Source organism: Babylonia areolata, chromosome 16 (assembly GCF_041734735.1).
Source record: "Babylonia areolata isolate BAREFJ2019XMU chromosome 16, ASM4173473v1, whole genome shotgun sequence".
In the NCBI taxonomy this organism is placed as follows: domain Eukaryota; kingdom Metazoa; phylum Mollusca; class Gastropoda; order Neogastropoda; family Buccinidae; genus Babylonia; species Babylonia areolata.
Window position 1 is genome coordinate 29,141,419 of NC_134891.1, and position 21,466 is coordinate 29,162,884.

The following is a 21,466-nucleotide window of genomic DNA, read 5'->3' on the forward strand; positions in this document are numbered from 1 at the left end:
CGTCAGGTCTCCACACTCAGCTCTTTCAAGTCTGGCCTTAAAACCCACCTCTTCCCAAAATAGCCTCCCTTGCCTGCCCTTCCTTGTCTTTAGTTTCTGCAGTATTAGAGTTATGCATGCGTGTGAATGACTGGTGCGAAAGCGCTTTGATTTGTCTCTGCACAAGATCCAGCGCTATATAAATACCATTATTATTATTATTATTATTACCCCCCACATCAGTCCCCCACGCCCCCACCCCCTGCCGCCCCCACCCCCTGCCGTGTGTATGTGTATGTGTGAACGTATGTCTGCATGTTTTACATTTATTTGCTTATTTATCATCTTCTTTGCCGGTGTGTGTGTGTGTGTGTGTGTGTGTGTGTGTGTGCCTGCCTATAGAGTTGACTTAATCTAGATTTTGCGCCTTTTAAATATTATTATTAGTAGCAGTAGTATTTTTATGTATTTAGCTTTTTTGTTTGTTTGTTTGTTTGTTTTTTTAATTTTATTTTATTTCATTTATTTATTTTTATTATTATTATAATTTTTTTTTTTTACTTTATTTATTTTATTTGTTTTTTGGGTTCTTTTTTTTTTCTCAAGCCCTGACTAAGCGTGTTGGGTTACGCTGCTGGTCAGGCATCTGTTTGGCAGATGTGGTGTAGCGTATATGGATTTGACCGAACGCAGTGACGCCTCCTTGAGTTACTGAGACTGATCGATGCAGCACTGACTTCTTTGTTCATGACGTTGATTTGTCCTGCTTGTGAATGCTCATTATCCTCCTCAGCGATCTCTTTGAAAGGCTTGTTTTGATTAAGCCGTATTCTGCGTGGCGACAACAGTTTTTGTTGGCGTTGTTGTTGTTTTGTTTGTTTGTTAGTGGGGTTTTTGTTTGTTTGTTGTTGTTGTTGTTGTTTTGGGGGGTTTGTTGTTGTTGTTGTTGTTTTTTGACTCACTTGTGTAAACAAAGTGAGTCTATGTTTTAACCCGGTGTTCGGTTGTCTGTGTGTGTGTGTGTGTGTGTGTGTGTGTCTGTGTCTGTGTGTGTCCGTGCTAAACTTTAACATTGACATTTTCTCTGCAAATACTTTGTCAGTTGACACCAAATCAGGCATAAAAATAGGAAAAATTCAGTTCTTTCCAGTCATCTTGTTTAATACAATATTGCACCTCTGGGATGGGCACCAAAAAAAAATAAATAAATAAATGAAGCCTAATTATATGCAAACTGCATTTACTGTTATATTTATATTTTTTTGTATTCTCTAAACTTGGCACTTTGATCTGATATTCTGACCCAACAACAAGAGCAGTCATTATTATCATTTTTTTTGTTCAAACAGGAACTTTTTTTGCTAAGCATGGAAGTTTTATTTATTTTGCAAACGTTTTGGTGCAGCTCGTAAATAAGGGAAATTACTCTGTAATTAATGCTAGGGGACGTAATTTGCTTTAAACTGATCTTTCTCATCTTAAACATTACATTTGAAATTATACTCAATACATAAAAAGCTTGGATTAAAAAAAAAAAAAAATGTATCACAAGTGAGTCTTGAAGGCCTTGCCTCTCTTGTTGTTGTTGTTGTTGTTTTGTTTGTTTGTTTGTTTGTTTGTTTGTCAGTGTTTTTTTGTTTGTTTGTTTGTTTTTGTTTTGTGTTTTTTTATGGTTTTTTTGTTTGTTTGTTTTTTGCTTGTTTTGTTGGGTTTTTTGTTTGTTTGTTTGTTTTGTTTTGTTTTGTTTTTGTTTTTGTTTTTTGTTGTTGTTGTTGTTTTTGTTTTTGTTTTTCCGCTTTTTCACAAGTGAACGACGAAACTTATTCAAAACTATTTGGCGCCATTCAGGCTTTTGTCTTTGTGGATCATGTGAGCGCTCTGTAGAAACGTCACATGACATTGTCACGTGATGACCAACCTTAGTCTTTTCTGCGCATGTGTGAATTTGCTGAATATTTCCGTTCAAGGAGAAATTGCGAGAACTGCGAAGCTCGTGGAAATAAGCTCGTGTAGTTTTCAGATTTGACTTACTACAAAGGAGTTTTGCAGTTTAGTTATTGTTTCGTTTCATTAAGAGAGTAACATAATGGGGGACGAATTACAAGAGAACTTGAAAACATACAAACTCCAGCTTCAACAGGTTCGTATCGCCTCATCTCCCCACACTTTTCAATCTTGGTTTTGTTGTTGCAGTGGGCACAAAGGGTTGTCAGTTTTCAGGCCAGATTAACAGAACAACTTTTGTCAGCTTGAAAACTGACTCGTGTAATCCTTTATGTCCATTGCATTATTTATACATGATAAAATCCTTTATGTCCATTGCATTATTTATACATAATAAATTGATGAGTAGTCCAGGTTCTTAGCATTTTTTGATTTTGTATCTTTTTCTCCTTTTTTTTTTTTTTTGAGTTAAAAAAAAAGTTTACTATTTTTTCCGTACTTTGTTGAAAAATGCATTAGAATATTGAATATTGTACACATACGTGTATATGTCACTGTGCATCACTGTATTTGTGTGTTGTATGTGACACACATGCAATATTTACCCATATGGTATGTATATTAACACACACACTGCATAAAAGTAATGTTTTCAACCATTCTGATTGGTCACATGGTATCTGGATCTGGATGTGTATGTCGCCGAACCAATTTTGGTTATACTGCGACTGCTATATCAGTATATGGAGATGAACATGTGTGCTAACACTGATGTCCATCATACTTGTCAGAAGAGACTTTGTAATTTACTTGAAATATACAAAACTTGAAATGTCCTGTCACATGAAAGTGACCACATATGGACCTTTTACAAACAAAAAACAACAACAACAACAACAAAAAGCATTCTGCTTAACTGTCTTGTCAGTTTTGTGTGCTGTTAATGACCTGTTGCTGTTGGTAGCGTTTGACACAAGAGACCATGATATCCATATTTCATGGGGTTTTTTGACTTGTGTAAACAAAGTCAGTCTATGTTTTAACCCGGTGTTCGGTTGTCTGTGTGTGTGTGTGTGTGCTTGCTCTTTATTGTACCAATGGGGTAGGGTGGTGGTATTTGTATTTGTATTTCTTTTTATCACAACAGATTTATCTGTATGAAATTCGGGCTGCTCTCCCCAGGGAGAGCATGTCGCTACACTACAGCACCACCCATTTTTTGGTATTTTTTCCTGCGTGCAGTTTTCTTTGTTTTTCCTATCGAAGTGGATTTTTCCACAGAATTTTTCCAGGAACAACCCTTTGGTGGTGGTGGTGTTTACATTTTTGCTCACTTTATCTTCATTTTGATGTATAGAACTTTTAGAAGTGACTGGATGGCTGGAAATTTCATGTTGAGTTTGTATGATTAAAGTATCACTGTATTTTTAGTAATATGTATACAATTACTTCTCTGTGTCCAGGTGGAGGCCTCGCTGACTACGGACCCAGACAATGAAGACTTGCAAAAACTGAAGGGAGACTTGCAGGTGTGTGTATTATTTAGTATATATATTATAATTATATTGGTATCTTTTGACAGATGAACAATGTACATTTAGATTGATTCACAGAGTGAATGCCAGGATAGTGGCAGATTGACTTGATGAGTGAGTGTCAAATGCCAGGATAGTAGTCCGTACAAATCAGTCCTGTGCGGCTGGCTGGACTATGAGCAACAAGAAGTCAGTGCAAGTAGTAGATTAACAGATTTCCGAGGTTGTTATGGCTCTTGGGTATTAGTACTATTACAAAAATCTGTTGATCTGGAATATATGTATTGAAACACAGATTTGTAATTTGTTTTTTCACTATGTCAGATATATAATGGTCGGTGTGTTGAACAAGTTGTATGCTCAGTTAATCTCAGGAGTTTTTAGATATTTGATTTCTGGCTGAGAACAAATCTGAAGATTTTTTTTTTTTTTTTTGGGGGGGGGGGGGGGGGGGGGGGGGGGGGGGGGGGGGCGTTTGTTTTTTTTGTTTGTTTGTTTTGTTGTTTTTTACAGCCATTTAGGTGGTGGTGTTTTGGGGTTTTTTTTGGCCTGGTAAGTCTGGTGATTGCTAATTCTATATTATAGAGATCTGTTACTGTGTCATCGTAAAGACTCTGATAGAGGTTGGGTGGGGGAAGAAAATTAAGAACGTCTGACGTAGAAGATAAATCTTAATTAGTTGTCAATTTCAGGGCATTCTAATTTTTTCTCAACTTTACAGCCCAGGGTTTTTTTGTTTGTTTTTTTGTAATGGGAATGATTTTGTTAGAGGCCTGATACTGTTAACACTGGCGAACAAATGTGTTTTGAATTGCACACCTGACTCCTGCAATTAAATAGATTATCAGAACTACTTAACAACAATTGTTTGGTCTGTCAAAAGTTGTGATACACCAAAAAAAAAGAAAATTATTTTATTTTTTCACTTTATTATAAATGCATTTTAGGAGTCTCGGGAAGGTTATTAGGTTATTCATTTCACTAATTTATCCTTCCATTTATTCATTTATTGTTTTTGTGTAGTTTGATTTCATTTTAAAATGTTTGTAGTTTAATAAAAATGTATAAGGTGCAAAATAGTATGGAAGACTCGATGAAACAGAGTGGAGTTGGTGACTGACCATGGAGCATGGCAGAGCTGTTCCCTTGCCAACTGTACAGTAGAGAACAGCATAGTTATCATGTGTAGTGTGCAGGCTATCCAGTCACTGAACCAGGCAGGTGGTGACACATCAGTGCCCCCCCTAAAATATATATATGCATGTATATGGCTGATTCGCTGCTTGAACAGTTCCAGTTTAGCACAAGTGGGGAGTGGCATGATTGAGTGTAGTGCTTTGTTTCTGGAGGCATGTAAGCTGGAAGCAGCGCCAGCCACAGGGCTTTCTGGTTTCTCTGGCAGCATCTGCTGCTGAGCCAGCGTGTCACCTGAGGTGGACAGAGTGAGGACTGAGGCACTGCGGAAAAAAGAAAAAAAAAAGGTCTCAAGAAAAGTGCTTCACTTGGTTTTGGTGAATGAACGACGATGACAGCTTGGCTGTCTGAAAGAGTTGACGACCATAACAAGTGCATTGTAGTTCAAAAAGAAGAAAAGAAAGTGAAAAAAATTAGGGGGTCAGGGAAAAAGGAAAAGTGAAATAGTGAAGTTATTTTATTGGCAGTTTTGAAATTTTAATAAACTGGAAGAGACACAAGAGAGAGAGAGAGAGGATTTGTCAATTTATGCTGGGGATTAATTCTATTAATTACTAATTAGTATCAATTATCTGATTTTGGTTCTTGGGAACAGCCAGGGCTTTGAGAAAGGGGCAGGGTGGGAGAGAGGTGTTGAAATATTTTTAATGTTATTTTATAGAAGAAGAATCATTATTTTATTTTAAAAGATTGTTTTAATTAATGAGTTGAGTCGAGGGTGAAAGACGCTTGTGTAGAGATGTGTCGATAAGCAAGAAGGAAAACAGAAGGGGTTTCTCTCACCACGTAAACCATCCAACCTAATGCGTTTGAGACTCTTATTGTTGTAGATCCTAGTGACGGCAGTTCGCACACTCCACCCTTGTGCATTTGCTGCTGAGTACGACGTGTAAGTACATCTCCTGGAGGACGATCTGGCACCTTAGTGACATTTGTTTACTCTTAAGTTGCATTTGAAATTGACACGTTCAGTTTTCATTAGCATTATAAGTTAATTCAGATCAGTGATATATACATTCAGTTTGTTTTGACTTGTATTTGCTGTTTTGAAATGTGTGTGTGTGTGTGTGTGTTTGATTATTGCTGAGTCTGTGTGAGACTGGTTTGTGGATGAACAAGTGCAGTTTGATTGTATGCAGGCTGAATTTGAATAGCTATATTCATTTCTTCTGTACATTTACCTGACACACGCAGACACACACACACACACACACACACACGCACATGCACACACACGAAAGATCGGCGCACACACAGGCCTGCCAACCCTTCCTTTTTCTGTGGAATTTACCCTGCTTGGTTGCACTTGATTCTCATCTTCGATTCCACTTGCCTACCTTCCAGTTCCACCAACTCCGACCACAGCCATCACCTTCCCCCTCTGCCCCTCCCCACCAAAACACCCACAACAAAACACTCTCACAAAAGAGAAGTTAACTCACTCAGTACGGCCAGTCTCCTCTTCTCCTCTACACAGACCCCTCGGATGTTCAGTGGGTGTCTGAATGACCCAACCTTTAGCTTCCGTCGTCAGAATTGTGGTATTCTTTGTCAACATTCACCTCTTCAGTATAAGAGCCTTCTGCTTGCAATATTTTGATGATGGTAATTGGGGTGAAACACTGTTAACGTCGTCTCTTTTGCCGTTCGTATGGAGAGAGTTAAAACATTGGAGCATTGAATAAAAGGTCAGCAAACTTCACCTTCACAATCATCATGTTGAAACGTGTGTCAGACACGGGTTGCCCTATGGTAACACTGCTTGTGAACAAATCTAAGCCTTGCGAGGAAGAACTGGGTTGATTGTCATTGTTATAGAGGCTTTGGTGATCCTCAGGTGCCAAGAGAGACAACAGGAGAACTGGGTTGATTGTCATTGTTATAGAGACTTTGGTGATCCTCAGGTGCCAAGAGAAACAGTGAGCTGTGAAACAGTTTGCTGCAGAAATGCAAGAAAGCAACGTCAGCTTCTCAGAAGTGAATCTGTATGAAAAAAAAAGTAAAAAATAAAAAAAAAAAAAAAAAGTAGTAAAATATAAAGACAGACAAGTACGTCACTGCCTGCTGCAAGGATATTTTAAAATGGACAATTGAAGGAAGAAATAGAGAAAAAAATATAGAAATTGGAAAAGAAATCTGAAATGTGCTTTTTTTTCTTCTTCTTTTTAATATTTGTTCTTTTTTTCTTTTCTTTTTTTTTCTTTTCTTTTTTTTTTTCTTTTTGTGTGTGTGTGTATGTGTGTCTGATACTGAAAACATTCCTCTCAGTTTACAAATGTTCCTCTTAGCTGCTGAAAATATTTCTCCAAAGTCTGTACATAGGTTGGCAGGTCTGTACACACACACACACACACACACACACACACACACACACAGACTGTCATCAAGAGACTAAGAGTGCTATCTGGATGTGAATAATTTGAAAACACTCTTAGTGACTGTTGACATTTCAAATGTCAGTATTATGGTTGACTTATAAGGAAAGACCATAATTTGATATTAGAATTGTGTGTATTGTGTAATCCATTTGGAGGAATGATTTTGATTGTGCAGTGAAGTTAAGCTTCTTGATGATGGTGTTTGCTTTAGATATACATGAGTGCATTTTAAAGAATACATTTGTTAATATAAATGCACTGTGTTTATGGTACATTACCAGCTAGTTCATTTACTTTGTAAATCACAGAACTTTCAGTAAACTAGGATTAGTCGCTTGTCCTTCAACCAGTCAGTTTCAGGCTCTAACGTCAGACATCTTTCCTTCTCTGTGTTGTCGTGACAGGAAGTCATTGACCTGACGCAAGAACTCATCTCTGGAAAGACCACAGGAGCTGCCGGTGGTTCTGGGGTGGAAGGGGTGAGTGGGGGGGCAGATGACTCGGTGGCTGAGGAAACGCCCAGCCAGGAGCCACAGTACTCCTGGAAGGTGGGCGACCAGTGTATGGCCATGTATTCCGAGGATGGAATGTGAGTACTAAGAAGTGTGTGTGTGTGTACACGAGTGTGTGTGTGTGTGTCTGACTGGTAGACAAAATGAATATGATTTCGGTATCCACGTGAATTGCACATGCTTTTCTTTGTAACTGCAACTGGATGATTCGAAACAAATATCATTTTCTTGTCGATTGCCTGAAATTTGCACATCTCCAAGTACAAAACGTCATTTCAGAAAAATGTTGTTTTGCCTCTAGTTTTTCACAAAAGATTGACAGTTCTGATGTTATCGATTGCCTGAAATTTGCACATCTCCAGGTACAAAACGTCATTTCAGAAAAAAATGTTGTTTTGTCCCTAGTTTTTCACAAAAGATTGACAATTCCGATGTTAAAAACAACTGAACATGCTCAATTAAGTAGCTGCTAGAAATGATCTTCCAAATTTTCTGGCGATGTATCTTAATTCAGCAGTCAAACAACTTTGTCCCAGTCAGTAACCAAGTCACTCATTCGGCTGCACATTCACAAAGTCTTATGCAGTGTATTCCTCAAAATCTGATTTTTCTTCAGCACTGTCTCCCACAGTAGGATGTCAGATATTGAGCCCAGTCATTTTTAGAACGCCACTTCACCTCAAAACTTAAATTGTTCCAGAAATGATACTTTGATGGGGGGGGGGGGGGGGGGGGGGGATCGTGTTCTTGTGATATTTGAGTCCCCATGGTAAACATGGCAGCCCCCATAGTTGTTGTGACAGTGGGTCCAAGTGGGTGCCAACCTGCGCCCGGTGTCAGGGCACTTCGAGTTTGTACCGGGCGCTCCTTACTAGAGAGATTTTTTTTTTTTTTAATGTGTGAAGATGCGTCTTTGTAATCTTGGTTGATATGCATTGTTGTGTGTATGTATTATTTTGTTGTTGTTTTTTTTTGTTGTTGATCTTTTTTTTTTCTTTGTAATGTGAAGATCCGCTACCAACTTTTTGCACACTCCAGTCCCTGGTTTTGTAAATCTCTTCCACAAAATTTGTTACGTTTACATCTCTTAAAAGTTAAATGTTCATTCTAATCTAATCTGAAGATACAGATATAGATGTAGGATTTGTTTAAACAGTTTTGTAATTAATAACAGATTTTTCTCCCCCAGACCAACTTTGTGCGTGTGTGGTTGTGTTTGTCAGAGGTGTGTGTATTGTGAGTGATGTTACGGTGTTTCAGAAGACTGTTGTTTATTCTTTTCCTATTCTTTTCCTATGCCTGATTCATGCCACATTTATTGCATTAGTCTCCTACATGCACCTGTGTACACTTGATGACTTATTTAAAAAAACCTATACCAAGGGAGATAACTCCATGATTTAACACGCTCTTTCGATTTTGATTTAAATTAGAGAAAATTTATTTTTGATTTAAATCAGAGAAAAGGAAAACATTTAATTAAATCATGTTCTGTGATAAATACTATGAATACTATAAATACTATACTATGAATACTATAAATAGTATGAATACTCATCTTGCTATATACATATATGATAAGTTTGAAGAAGCCCCTGTTGACCATTTTTTGTCAAAAAGAAAAAAGTCATGAATTTTTGTGTACTGTTTTTGTTTTGCTTGTCTCATTTTTGTATGCTTGCTTTTCTCAGTCACGTTCACAGAAAAGAACACGATGTGAACGACAGTGTCCTGTTCTGATGCACCATTGTCTGAATCAAATATTTGAAAGTGCTGCCTGATGTTGAGCAGATTATATGTAGTACCAAAAAACAAACAAACAAAAACAAGGGTAGTGGGGGAGGGGATTGGGGTTCGTTAAAGAATAAAACAGACACTGGGACAGTTTAAAATTTGTATCTAATAATGAAAAAAAAAAAGGAAAATAAAATCACCTGGTTGTTCTGGTGTTTTTTCATCAACTGGAACTAGTGGAAGGTTTTGTGTTTTGGTCCTACTTCACAAAAATTTGTAAATTCAGATGTTGGTCAAAACAGCTGACCATGCCCCCCTCGGGTTGATGCTGGAAATCATCATCTTTTGAATTGTCTGATGACAAATTTTCATTTGACGGTCAACCTTCATCTCTGTCAGGACTGTAGCCAGGTCACTGTCAGTCTCATTGACATCTTGACATCTTTTTCAGCAGTTCCTCTACAGTGTATTCCCTACAGCCCTTTTCTTTTTCATCTCCCTCTCCCATAATAGAACAGACGGAAATCAGAGCCAGCCATTTTTTGAATGGCACTTATTATCCAAACTTGAAAGTTTTTTTGTTGTTTTTTTTTTATGAGTTAACAAAAGCGTTTTTGTAAAGCACCTAGAGCAGATTTCTGGATAGTGTGCTTTTTAAGTATCCATTATTATTATTATTAATGAGTTATTAAGTACTGCACTGATTGACTAACATTTTTTGTTGTTTCTATCCAGCTGGAAGTAGAAACGATAGAGAGAAAAAAAATCATGTTCTTTTGATATGTGCGTACTGTGATAAACTTGGCAGCCCTCAAACCATGAGATTTACGGGGTGCCAGTGGGTGCCCAGTATCATGACGCAATGAGTTTTTCCAGGGTGCTACATGGTGCTCTATACTCAAGAAGATTAAAATATACGAATTGTTGGAGCCACAGGGCAAACACCGCGTATATGAAATGCTCATTATTATCATATTATTGTTGTTGTTATTATAGTTGTGGGTTTTTTGTTTGTTTTTTTTGGGGGGGGGGTTGTTATTTGTCCCCCTGCACACTATAATATATATTGTTTTATGGGAAGCACTCAGACTTGTAGAGAGAGCCCAGTGATTGTATGGGAATGTTGATGGTTTTTTGTTGTTGTTTTTTTATCACCATGATCTTGATTAGGCTGCCTTGAATCGATGATGCTGTTCTCCTTCCAGGTATTATGAAGCCACCATTGAAGAGATTCTGGATGATGGGGCCTGCACCATCACCTTTAACGAATATGGCAACACAGATGTCTCACAGGTGTGTGTCTTTCAGTCTGATTAAATTTCACAGTGTGTGTGTGTGTGTTTGTCTTATGTGCATGTGTTTGTCACTAAGAGAGTGTATGTGTGTATGTTTGTATGTGCATTTGTTTGTCACTTAGAGTGTGTATGTGTGTTCCTTTAACGAATATGGCAACACAGATGTCTCACAGGTGTGTGTCTTTCAGTCTGATTAAATTTCACAGTGTGTGTGTGTGTGTGTGTGTGTGTGTTTGTCTTATGTGCATGTGTTTGTCACTAAGAGAGTGTATGTTTGTATGTGCATTTGTTTGTCACTTAGAGTGTGTATGTGTGTTCCTTTAACGAATATGGCAACACAGATGTCTCACAGGTGTGTGTCTTTCAGTCTGATTAAATTTCACAGTGTGTGTGTGTGTGTTTGTCTTATGTGCATGTGTTTGTCACTAAGAGAGTGTATGTGTGTATGTTTGTATGTGCATTTGTTTGTCACTTAGAGTGTGTATGTGTGTTCCTTTAACGAATATGGCAACACAGATGTCTCACAGGTGTGTGTCTTTCAGTTTGGCGAGTGTGTGTGTTCGTCTCATGTGCATGTGTTTGTCATTAAGAGTGTGTATGTTTGTATGTGCATTTGTTTGTCACTTAGAGTGTATGTGTGTTCCATGTCAGCATTTTGGTGTGTGTGTGTGTGATATGGCTGTTGGCTTGTCTAAACAAATCTCACAGCTCACTTCAGTGTACCCAATGCCACAGAGAGGGTCAAGGTGCTAAAATCATCCAGTACCCACCATCTACCCTCCGCATCTCCACCCTCTCCCCTTCCCTTTCCTCTGGCACCAGTAAAGCGTACCCCTCACCTCTCTATTCCAGCAGATGATTTTTCCCCCATTTTGTTATTCTTTTTGACCGTGTTAAATGTGTAGGTGTATTGCATTTATTATTTTGATCTTTCTTCACTTTCAGTTTTACAAAGTGATGTTTCGTGTGTCTCATTAGAATTTCCTTTGCACAGTTTGAATGATATTGAATGTGTGGACATTACATAATTTACAAGTGACAGTCGTTTAAAGTAGGGCTTTAAAAAAAAAAAAATTGCTGCTGCTTGAGTATTCTGTTTTTCAGTAACCCTTTGCTGCAAACTAACAGCAACCCTTTGTTGCAAACTGGTCATGGCCTGACGCACATTCAGTGCTGACACAGTTCACACCAAACTTGCAAGAGGCTGGGCAGTGTGTGTGTGTGTGTGTGTGTGTGTGCGTGTGTGTGTGGGTCTGTGTATGTATGTGTGTGTGTGTGTGTGGTTTGTCGGCCAACTACAGGGAGAGGCTGGGAGGTGGTGAACAGGAGAGGGAAGGTGACTGAGGTGGGTTAACCATTTTTAGCAGAGACAGCGTCTGAACTAACTATACAACAGCCGTGGTGTGTGTCGATAAATTTTGCATGTCAACAGTTTGGATTGTGAAACTTCCATGTCTTTGTTGTGATGTGTGTGTGTGTGCATATTTGTGTGTTAAACTTAACAAATTCATTTTTTCTGAAAGTACTTTGTCAGTACCAAATTTGGATTTAACACCGACAGTGCAAAAAAAAAAAAATATATATATATATATATATATATATATCTTTCCGCTCTGCTGAGTTATACCAATGATAGGTTGCAAGTCTTCTGGATTAAACTATATTTCAGGATGGTGAATGGTTTATTTCATGTAGCCTCTGGATCTGCTGAATTCTATTTTGTTCTTGGTTTGTTGGAATGTTTTTTGCCTTTGGGTTCAAAGACAGCATGACAGCCTTTCTATTTGCCTGTAGTTAAAGGAAAAGTAGTAGTAATTCTGGACACAACACACAGAATGACTTAACTACGCCATCAGCATATTTGTTGCATATATGAATATTTTTGATGACGGTACTGAATTAATCAGAATAAACACATTGACAGTTCCAACCATCTTGCTCGAAACGTCTTGTCACTGTGGACAGTGCTAGATGTGGAATAGTTTTGCATATGTTAGGCCTGGCTACATTAATTTGTTATGAAGTATCTAAGCGGTAAAGTCATTTTCAAGATGGGAATAGGTTAAACATTTTGACAGATACAAATACCATTGAGTTTTTGTTTGGTGACAAGTGAAATGTGCATCCGATGTGGCTAAGGCTGTTTTGCTCAAATAAGCACATTTCAGCATTCCTGCACAAATTTATACTTTGACAGTGAGGATGCAAATATTTTGATCATCTTACGCAATTTATGTATGCGCATCGTCTAATTGCAGTAATTCAATTGTTAGTATGAAATTTGAAAGAAAATTACCCAGAAAATAGATTACCTAAGTCCGTGAAACACAGGCATACACACGCATTCATGCGTGCACACACACACACACACACACACACACACGCACATGCACACACACACACACACACACAAGACAAAGATTGAAAGAAACAACAACAAAGAACAAGAAACGGAGAGAAAAAGAGAGGGGGGAGGAGCAATAAGTTTGTATATATACATGTATACTTGAAAATTCTGTGATTCCTTCAGTGGAACACTGCCCTGACAAACTGTTTCATTTGAGGTGGGCGTCTGTGTCAGTGGATGCAGTGTGGGTGTAAACACAGCTAACAGTGTTTGGGTGTGGTGGCGGTGCAGGTGTCACTGCTGAAACCAGTGGATGAGGACAGGAAGCGGGGTGCAGAGGCACCCAGTGTGGGTGTAAACACAGCTAACGGTGTTTGGGTGTGGTGGCGGTGCAGGTGTCACTGCTGAAACCGGTGGATGAGGACAGGAAGCGGGGTGCAGAGGCAGCTGCTGGACCGGACGCTAAAAAGATCAAATCCAAGTGAGTATGGGGCTCACACACACTTGGGCATGCACGCACACGCTGTAACATGCATGCGCATGCGTGTGTGCGTGCGTGCGCGCACACATGCACACACACACACACACACACACACACACTGCACTCACTTGTACTGTCTCACACACTCTGTACTCATATACACTGTCACACACTCTACCATTCACATTACTGTTTTACACAACATTGTACTAAACTACACTGTACTTTTTAAATGTATCACCTGGAAAAAAAAGTTGTGCATACATAATTGCAGAATTGCGTTTCATGTACAGATTGAAGCTGGATGCTTTTCCCTGAAATGCTTTCTGATACAAATCCAGTGGAGGAAACAGTATTTCCTCCTCAAAGATTCACATGTCAGCATATAATGTTTGAACGTTCATCATTATATATAACTGGTGAATGAAACATAGACAACAATTCTGCTTAAGTGTAAGAAAGTGCAGTGGCATGAATCCATTTTGCGTTCTGTGGAGTCCTTTACAGACTAGTGCCCTCAGATTTTCTCACTTTTTAGGTGGATGCGATACCACTAGGCCAGCACTAAGCATGGCTGAGTCTGAGCGTTGTGGTTTACTACTTTGTGACAGGAAAGACCTGCTTGCTGAGCAGCGGGAATACAAACGCCGGAAGTCTCAGAAGAAAGCACAGCGTCTCAAACAGATGGAAGAGGAGAGGGAGACTGAGAAGAACAAGTGGCTGGACTTCAATGCCAAGGTGAGTCGAAGCTGTATTAGCGGCCAGTATTGAGGTTAATGGGCGTTGAAAAAAGAAAGGGGTTTTAGTATGTGTGTGTCTATGTGTGTGTGTGTGTGTGTTGTTTCATTCCTGTCTGTTCTTATGCTTGTGTTTGTATGTGTGTTGTGAGAGACCAGGGTATCATGTAAATCTACTTAAGCATCAATGTCTGAATGAACATTTCTTGTTTGCTTCATCTTTATGTTAATATTTTTCCATTTTATATTATTTGTATCTTAAGTCCCTCAAGAACAGGTTGATATTACATTTTATTCTATTTATTTGAGATTTATAAACATGAAGTTTGCCATCTGATAATTTGAAAACAAACTAAAAAAAAAGATATTGCACAATAACTGTGAGAGATACAGAAAGAATGTCGATGATTTTGTGAAGGAAAATGAATGAGGATTCTGAATCTTTGTGTTTTTTTGTTTGTTTGTTTGTTTTTCCCGTTTATTTTGATTGCAGATAACTGTTTCATTTCAAAATGAAGATGGTAATTTTTGTGAAAAAAATGAATGTTATTTCCACCTCCACAAAATGACATCCTAAAAGAAAACAAACAAAATGCAGCAGAAAATGACAGTATGATTGGATTGATACATATGTTACTGGTAACACCCCAGTGCTCTTTTCATTTTCAGTAGTGATTCTGTGCCAGAAATATCCTCTTTTCTATCAGTATCTCTCTCTGTTTCTGGCGTCTCCCTGGTCTTTCTGTCATCCCTTGCTCCCTCTGCCTTGCTGCTCCATTCTGCTTTCAGCATCTGCCAGGATCCATGTGCCTTGTTGGTATCGTCCATAGGAGAGAGTGATGCTCGGAATTTGTCTTTTTTCTTGTACAATGCATTTAAATTTAGAGATATTGCATTGTCTTGATGATGTGATTTAAACATCGATTTCGTTTGATGTGACCGTTGATATGTATGTATAACATTTTGGTATGGCTGTGATGTGCTTGTGTGTGTGTGTGTGTGTGTGTATATATATATATATATATATATATACATACATATATATAGATATTAGATATTCATTTCATTTTTATTCATTTTTTTCTCAAGGCCTGACTGTGTTGGGTTGCGCTGCTGGTCAGGTATCTGCTTGGCAGATGTGGTGTAGCATATATGGATTTGTCCAAACACAGTGACGCCTCCTTGAGCTACTGATACTGATACTGATACTTTAGTATGCCCCTTCATGAGGGGGTATGGCCTATAATGAATAAAGCATTCGCATTCACATGATCCATTCAGCTCTATTTCTTTCTAGAGAGTCATGAATATGTTTTGGTCTTTTATCTGGACTTGTTAATTAGGTGTGCTATGTTCTTTTTTGCAGCTATGACGAGTAAGGTGCCCATTTGTGATTTTTTGTTTGTGTTGTATACCTTTTGTAATGTATAATGTTGTGTGTTATGTATGATCACGTTTATAATCAAGTTGTTTTTATTTGAATCCTTTGGCTAATATCTGAACAGTGGTGGACTTTGGTGAGCGTTTATATAACCACATACTTGTTTCCTTCCCAGACCTTTGCCAAGACGAACAAAGGAAAAGTGAAGAAGAGCATCTTTGCGACACCAGATGGGGTCAACGGCCGTGTTGGTGTGGGAACCTGTGGTGTCAGCGGCAAGCCCATGACAGCTTATCAGATGCAAGAAAAGTGGAAGAAATAATCATAGGGAGACTTTTGTTTTAGACTCTTTGGAGCGCGTGTGTGTGTGTATGTTGGGGGGTGTATGCAAAAGGCTGCTTTTGTTTTGTTCTGACTGATCTGTTTATGAGTGGGTTGGTAGCATAACTGTGTGGGTGTATACAGGACAGTGTAAATCCTCATTTTATGATGATGTTGTCCTGTTTTGACTTGGAAATTGAAAGGAACATCTGGAAACAGTTCTTTCCTTTTCTTTGTTGTTGGGTTTGGTTCTGTTTTGTTGTTGTTTGTTGTTCTCCATTAAAGAAGATATTTGAATCGTTGAAATGGCTTGAATGAGCCAGTGCCACACAAAATGTTGGAACGTAGACACTTTTGATTTTTAAATAAAATTTTTAAATTTCATTTGATCCCTTCAGAAGATATAGCCCTTGTGTCATGGTTTGATAGGATTCTCTTTGCAGTTTTCTAGGCTTTATTTGGATTAAGGGAAGGAAGTGTTTTCTTTGCTTTATAGCCATTTGTCATCTTAGGCTAGCGTCATGTAGGAGAAAGATGTGTCCCATTTCACAGTGTCAAGTGCAAATGTGGATACAGTGCATGGGCTTAATGTGCAGACTTCAGACTGACACAGACATCTGTTGGAAGGATCTGCCAACTGGTTAGCAATATCCCCACCCACTGGAAATTTTGTTCCCAAACTTGGATTTCATTTTTTTTCACCCTCTCTCTGTTTTTGGCTTTCCTCTTTTCTGTCCATTGATTCCTTGGTAGTCCTTTCAACTTTTTCTTTCTTTTTTTTTCTTTCTTTTTTTTTTTAATCCTCAGAAGCCTTGAATATTTTCTGTTTCTCTGGACTTGATAATTAGCCACTCTTACTGTGTGTTGTACTCTTTTTTTTTTCTTTTTTTTTTTGTGCCTTGGACGCGTTAGGTGCACATTAGCAGTTTATGGTTTTGTGTGCCCGTTTCCATGCACTGTTTTGTTTACTAGGTAAAATCATGTTTATAGGTTATTTATAGGTTAGTTTTTGCAATTCTCTGATGAAAATTTGACACAGTGGTCAATATCCGGGCATGTCCAAGGTTTATGTGCATGAATGTGACTGTGCTCATGCCTAGTTATCTTTTACATGTTTTCTTTTTTGTCTTTTTATTTTTTCAGGTCCTATAGGACCGATATTTACAGTTTTTCAGTCAGGATTTGGCTCTGTGTGGTTGGTTTGGCTATACGCAGTAAAAGATAGACTTATTCATGTCGATAGAGGGAGAAAACTCCGTTGTACTTCATCAGCTTCAATGACCACTGACATTTTAGTGCTTTGTTACACATATGAAAAGAATTACTTCAGGCAGAGAGGAGGAGAACAAACTGTCATGTGTTTTTAGTGGTATTTTTTAGGCAGATGTCCAGATGTTTTTTGGTTTTTGTCTTTTAATTTGGCAGCAGAGAGATTGCCCATTTATCAAGATGCTGTGGGCGCATTCTTCCCCAAGTATAATTTGTACCACATTGGACACAGCACACATATTCTTGCACTGTCTAATTGTCCTGGAGTGCCAGTGAACTATTTACACTGCACCTACTCAGCTTGAAACGGGGGAACATGTTTGTAGAAAATGGATGCAGGCCAGCTTTTAGAGCTTGGGGTTTTATGAGTGTCTGATTCTCACGTTGTCATGCAATCTCATGTTGTCATGTATTGGAGTTTGTGTGTGTGTGTGTGCGAATACATTGTGTGTGTGTGCATGTGTGTGTGTGTGTAACAGCCTGAAGTACATTTCATGAAAGCTGTAATAAGCACTTACAGGGACCTGTTTTGATAAAAAGCTCATGTGGGTTTTATTTTCACAATGATGAAGATTGAATGTGCTCCATGTGTTCAGATTATTATGGGAATTCCTTGGGACAAACAGAAACATTGTCGTCAGGGCTTTAGGTCAAATTCAGTTTTGTTTTTACGGTATCTTGGTGTACAAAGTTTGCTTTGGATAAACGACACCATTTTCCTGCGGCCTGGAGAATGCACATCTTCATAATAAGGCAGGACTATTTTCTGTGCTTCTTCCCCACATTTTTTCTAGTATTGGTGGTGATGTTTTTTGTTTTTTTTTAATGATTTTTTAATGTTACTGTTTTACTTTTAAGGTTAGTGTGACTGCACCAGCAATCACTCCCTTAGTTTGATATTAGTTTCGTGTTCCATGGCATGTGAAAATAAAAATGTGACAAAGTGTCTGTACAATAAACATGTTCAGGAGATAGTGGGATCCCTCTCTTTGATTTTTTGAGTGTCTGTACATGTCGCCTACTCCAAGCAGTATGTACAAGGCTGCAGGTTCTGTTAGCAAGACTTGCTCATCATGTGGATCAGTTATTCAATGGATATGGTTAATACTAACTCTGGTCATCAATACTTGAACAAACATTCTGGACCTTTGTAAAGAAAAGAGACTAGAACCAGATCACCATGGATAACAACAGAAAATGACAGTGAAATGTATTGAAAAGGTTATTTGAAGATCAGTGAAACAAAGAGCAAGTTAAGAAACATAGATCACAAGTGTCATGAAACTTTTTTTTTACGAGTATTCAAATGTAATTATTTTCCAACCTTTTAGTGTTCACAAAAAAAAAAAAAAAAAAATCCAATGTGGAAAGCCATTAACATGTTAGATAATAAATGTGTTAAAAGAAAAGACATCAGTGAATTATCACTGATATGGTGATTTAACAGCAGATTTGTTCAACAATCACTTTGCATGCATTACTGAAGAAATTGCAGTGGATGGTAGGTCGAGTGAAAATGATCTTGTTAACTAAAACTGTTGATTCAAAGGAAATTCACATTCCATTTAAGTACTGATAATGCTATTCAGCGCTTACATGGTGGAAGCATACCTTTTAATGTATTTATGTGCACTTAAGACAACTGATAAAAAACAGCTGGTGTACTCTGATGCAAGTGTGCTGGTGTACTCTGATGCACAACACAAGTGTATAACGAAGACTTTTGTATTTGTATTTCTTTTTATCACAGCAGATTTCTGTGTGTGAAATTCAGGCTGCTCTCCCCATGGAGAGCGCGTCGCTATAATACAGCGCCACCCATTTTTTGGTTATTTTTTCCTGCGTGCAGTTTCATTTGTTTTCCCTATCGAAGTGGATTTTTCTATAGAATTTTGCCAGGAACAACCCTCTTGTTGCCGTGGATTCTTTTACGTGCGCCAAGTGCATGCTGCACACGGGACCTCGGTTTATCGTCTCATCCGAATGACAAGCGTCCAGACCACCACTCAAGGTCTAGTGGAGGGGGAGAAAATATCAGCGGCCGAGCCGTGATTCGAACCAGCGCGCTCAGATTTTCTCGCTTCCTAGGCGGACACGTTACCTCTAGGCCATCACTCCACTCACTCACTTGGATGGTGAAGACAAGAAAACCTGATGATGACAAGACCTGGAAAACTTCTTCTCCTACTACGTTCGTGGGCTTCAACTCCCACATTCACTCGTATACGCGAGTGTTCTTTTTATGTGCATGACCGTTTTTACCCTGCCATGTAGGCAGCCATACTCCGCTTTCGGGGGTGTGCATGCTGGGTATGTTCTTGTTTCCATAATCCACCGAACCCTGACATGGATTACAGGATCTTTAACGTGCGTATTTGATCTTATGCTTGCGTATACACACGAAGGGGGTTCAGGCACTGGCATGTCTGCACACATGTTGACCTGGGAGATCGTAAAAATCTCCATCCTTTACCCACCAGGCGCCGTCACCGTGATTCGAACCCGGGACCCTCAGATCGAAAGTCCAACGCTTTAACCATTCGGCTGTGGCGCCCATCAGACCTGGGAAACCAAACCAGTGGTGTATGTATGTATAAAAGGGGCTGAGGGCAATCAGGGGGCCAAGATCAGGGTGAGGCACAACCCCCAGTCTTACTACTAAAACAACCATGAATGAGCAAAGAAAACTTTCTTTTTTTTTTGTCCCGGACTTTCTTGGGTCGACCACCGTTTTATTTTGTATAAAATCAACATGACAATTCAGAATAGATGGAAAAGAAAAAAAATAGTAAATTTTTAAAAGGAAAAAAAAAAGATGTGAATACAGTGAACATCAACAAAACAGATGTAAGTCATTATATATATATATATTCATTCATTTATTCCATTACAGAACTCAAAACAAGACAATAACCAAGACCAATACCCAGCATTCCATAACTATGTCATTGACGTTTATCATTTATAGGTACTGAGTCACAATGCTCATTTCTTGGAACAATGAAGCAATGTTTATCATTTATAGGTACTGAGTCACAATGCTTATTTCTTGGAACAATGAAGCAGTGTTTATCATTTTATAGGAACAATGAAACAATGTTTATCATTAACAGGAATAAAGAAAGGATGCTTACCACTTACAGAAACAATGCTTATCATTTGAAGGAACAAACAATTCCTGTCATTTATAGGAATAAAGAAACAATGCTTATCATTTATAGTAATGATGAAATAATGCTTATCATTTAAAGGAGCAAAGAGAATTCATATCATCTAGAGTTAAGAAGCAATGCTCAAGTTTTATTGGAACAAAGAAACAATGTTCATCATAGAAATAAAGAAACAATGTCATTTATAGGAATAATTTTTTTTTTTTTTTTTTTTTTAAACCACCAGAAAACAAACCTCTATGCTGTTATTTACAGTAACAAAGAAACAATGCTTATCATTTATAGTGATAAAGAAACCATGCATATCACAGCCAACTGACATGGACAAGCATAGAAATGGATGGAATGAGGGGAAAATAGTCCGCCCTTTTGGGATCTCTCTGTACACAATTCAGCTGTTGATATTCTTAGCAGTGTGAAATATGGCACCCAGTTATACCCAGTTCTCTTTGCTGCTATTTACAGACGACATGGCGACACAAAATACAGACATCATTACACATGGACATGGTGACTGACGGCATTGTTACACATAGACATGGTGACACAAAGACACAGTGACATACAGGCACTCAGACACAATGACATAAATTAATGGTGACACTTAGACTTGGTGACATACAGACACAGACATGGTGACAAAGTTATGGCAAAATAGACATGGTGACAAAGTGACATACAGATGGTGACAGTGACATAATTATACACACCATGATATGCCGACACAGTGGTATACAGATATGATGACATGATTTTACACACCATGACACACAGTGGTATACAGATATGATGACATAATTATACACACCATGACACACAGACACAGTGGTATACAGATATGATTACATAATTATACACACCATGACACACACAGTGGTATACAGATATGATGACATAATTATACACACCATGACACACAGACACAGTGGTATACAGATATGATGACATAATTATACACACCAGGACACACAGACACAGTGGTATACAGATATGATGACATAATTATACACACCATGACACACAGACACAGTGGTATACAGATATGATGACATAATTATACACCCATGACACACACAGTGGTATACAGATAATATGACATAATTATACACACCATGACACACACACACAGTGGTATACAGATATGATGACATAATTATACACACCAGGACACACAGACACAGTGTATACA

At 38.3% G+C, this 21,466-nt stretch overlaps 1 protein-coding gene across 1 annotated transcript; it reads left to right on the top strand.

Annotated features, from left to right (window-relative positions):
- The first annotated feature begins 1,926 nt into the window (after positions 1-1,926).
- LOC143291299 (survival of motor neuron-related-splicing factor 30-like) lies at positions 1,927-18,079 on the top strand. The gene is made up of 7 exons (XM_076601148.1): positions 1,927-2,119; positions 3,387-3,452; positions 7,435-7,619; positions 10,482-10,569; positions 13,314-13,399; positions 14,011-14,137; positions 15,693-18,079. The coding sequence occupies exons 1-7, from the start codon at positions 2,066-2,068 to the stop codon at positions 15,837-15,839; spliced, it is 753 nt and encodes a 250-aa protein (XP_076457263.1). The 5' UTR covers positions 1,927-2,065; the 3' UTR covers positions 15,840-18,079.
- The last annotated feature ends 3,387 nt before the right edge of the window (positions 18,080-21,466 follow it).

Coding starts and splice junctions, on each gene's coding strand:
- LOC143291299 (XM_076601148.1), top strand. CDS start 2,066: ATGGGGGACGAATTACAAGAGAACTTGAAAACATACAAACTCCAGCTT. Junction 3,453..7,434: donor AACTGAAGGGAGACTTGCAG/GTGTGTGTATTA, acceptor TTGTCGTGACAG/GAAGTCATTGACCTGACGCA. Junction 13,400..14,010: donor GCTAAAAAGATCAAATCCAA/GTGAGTATGGGG, acceptor ACTTTGTGACAG/GAAAGACCTGCTTGCTGAGC.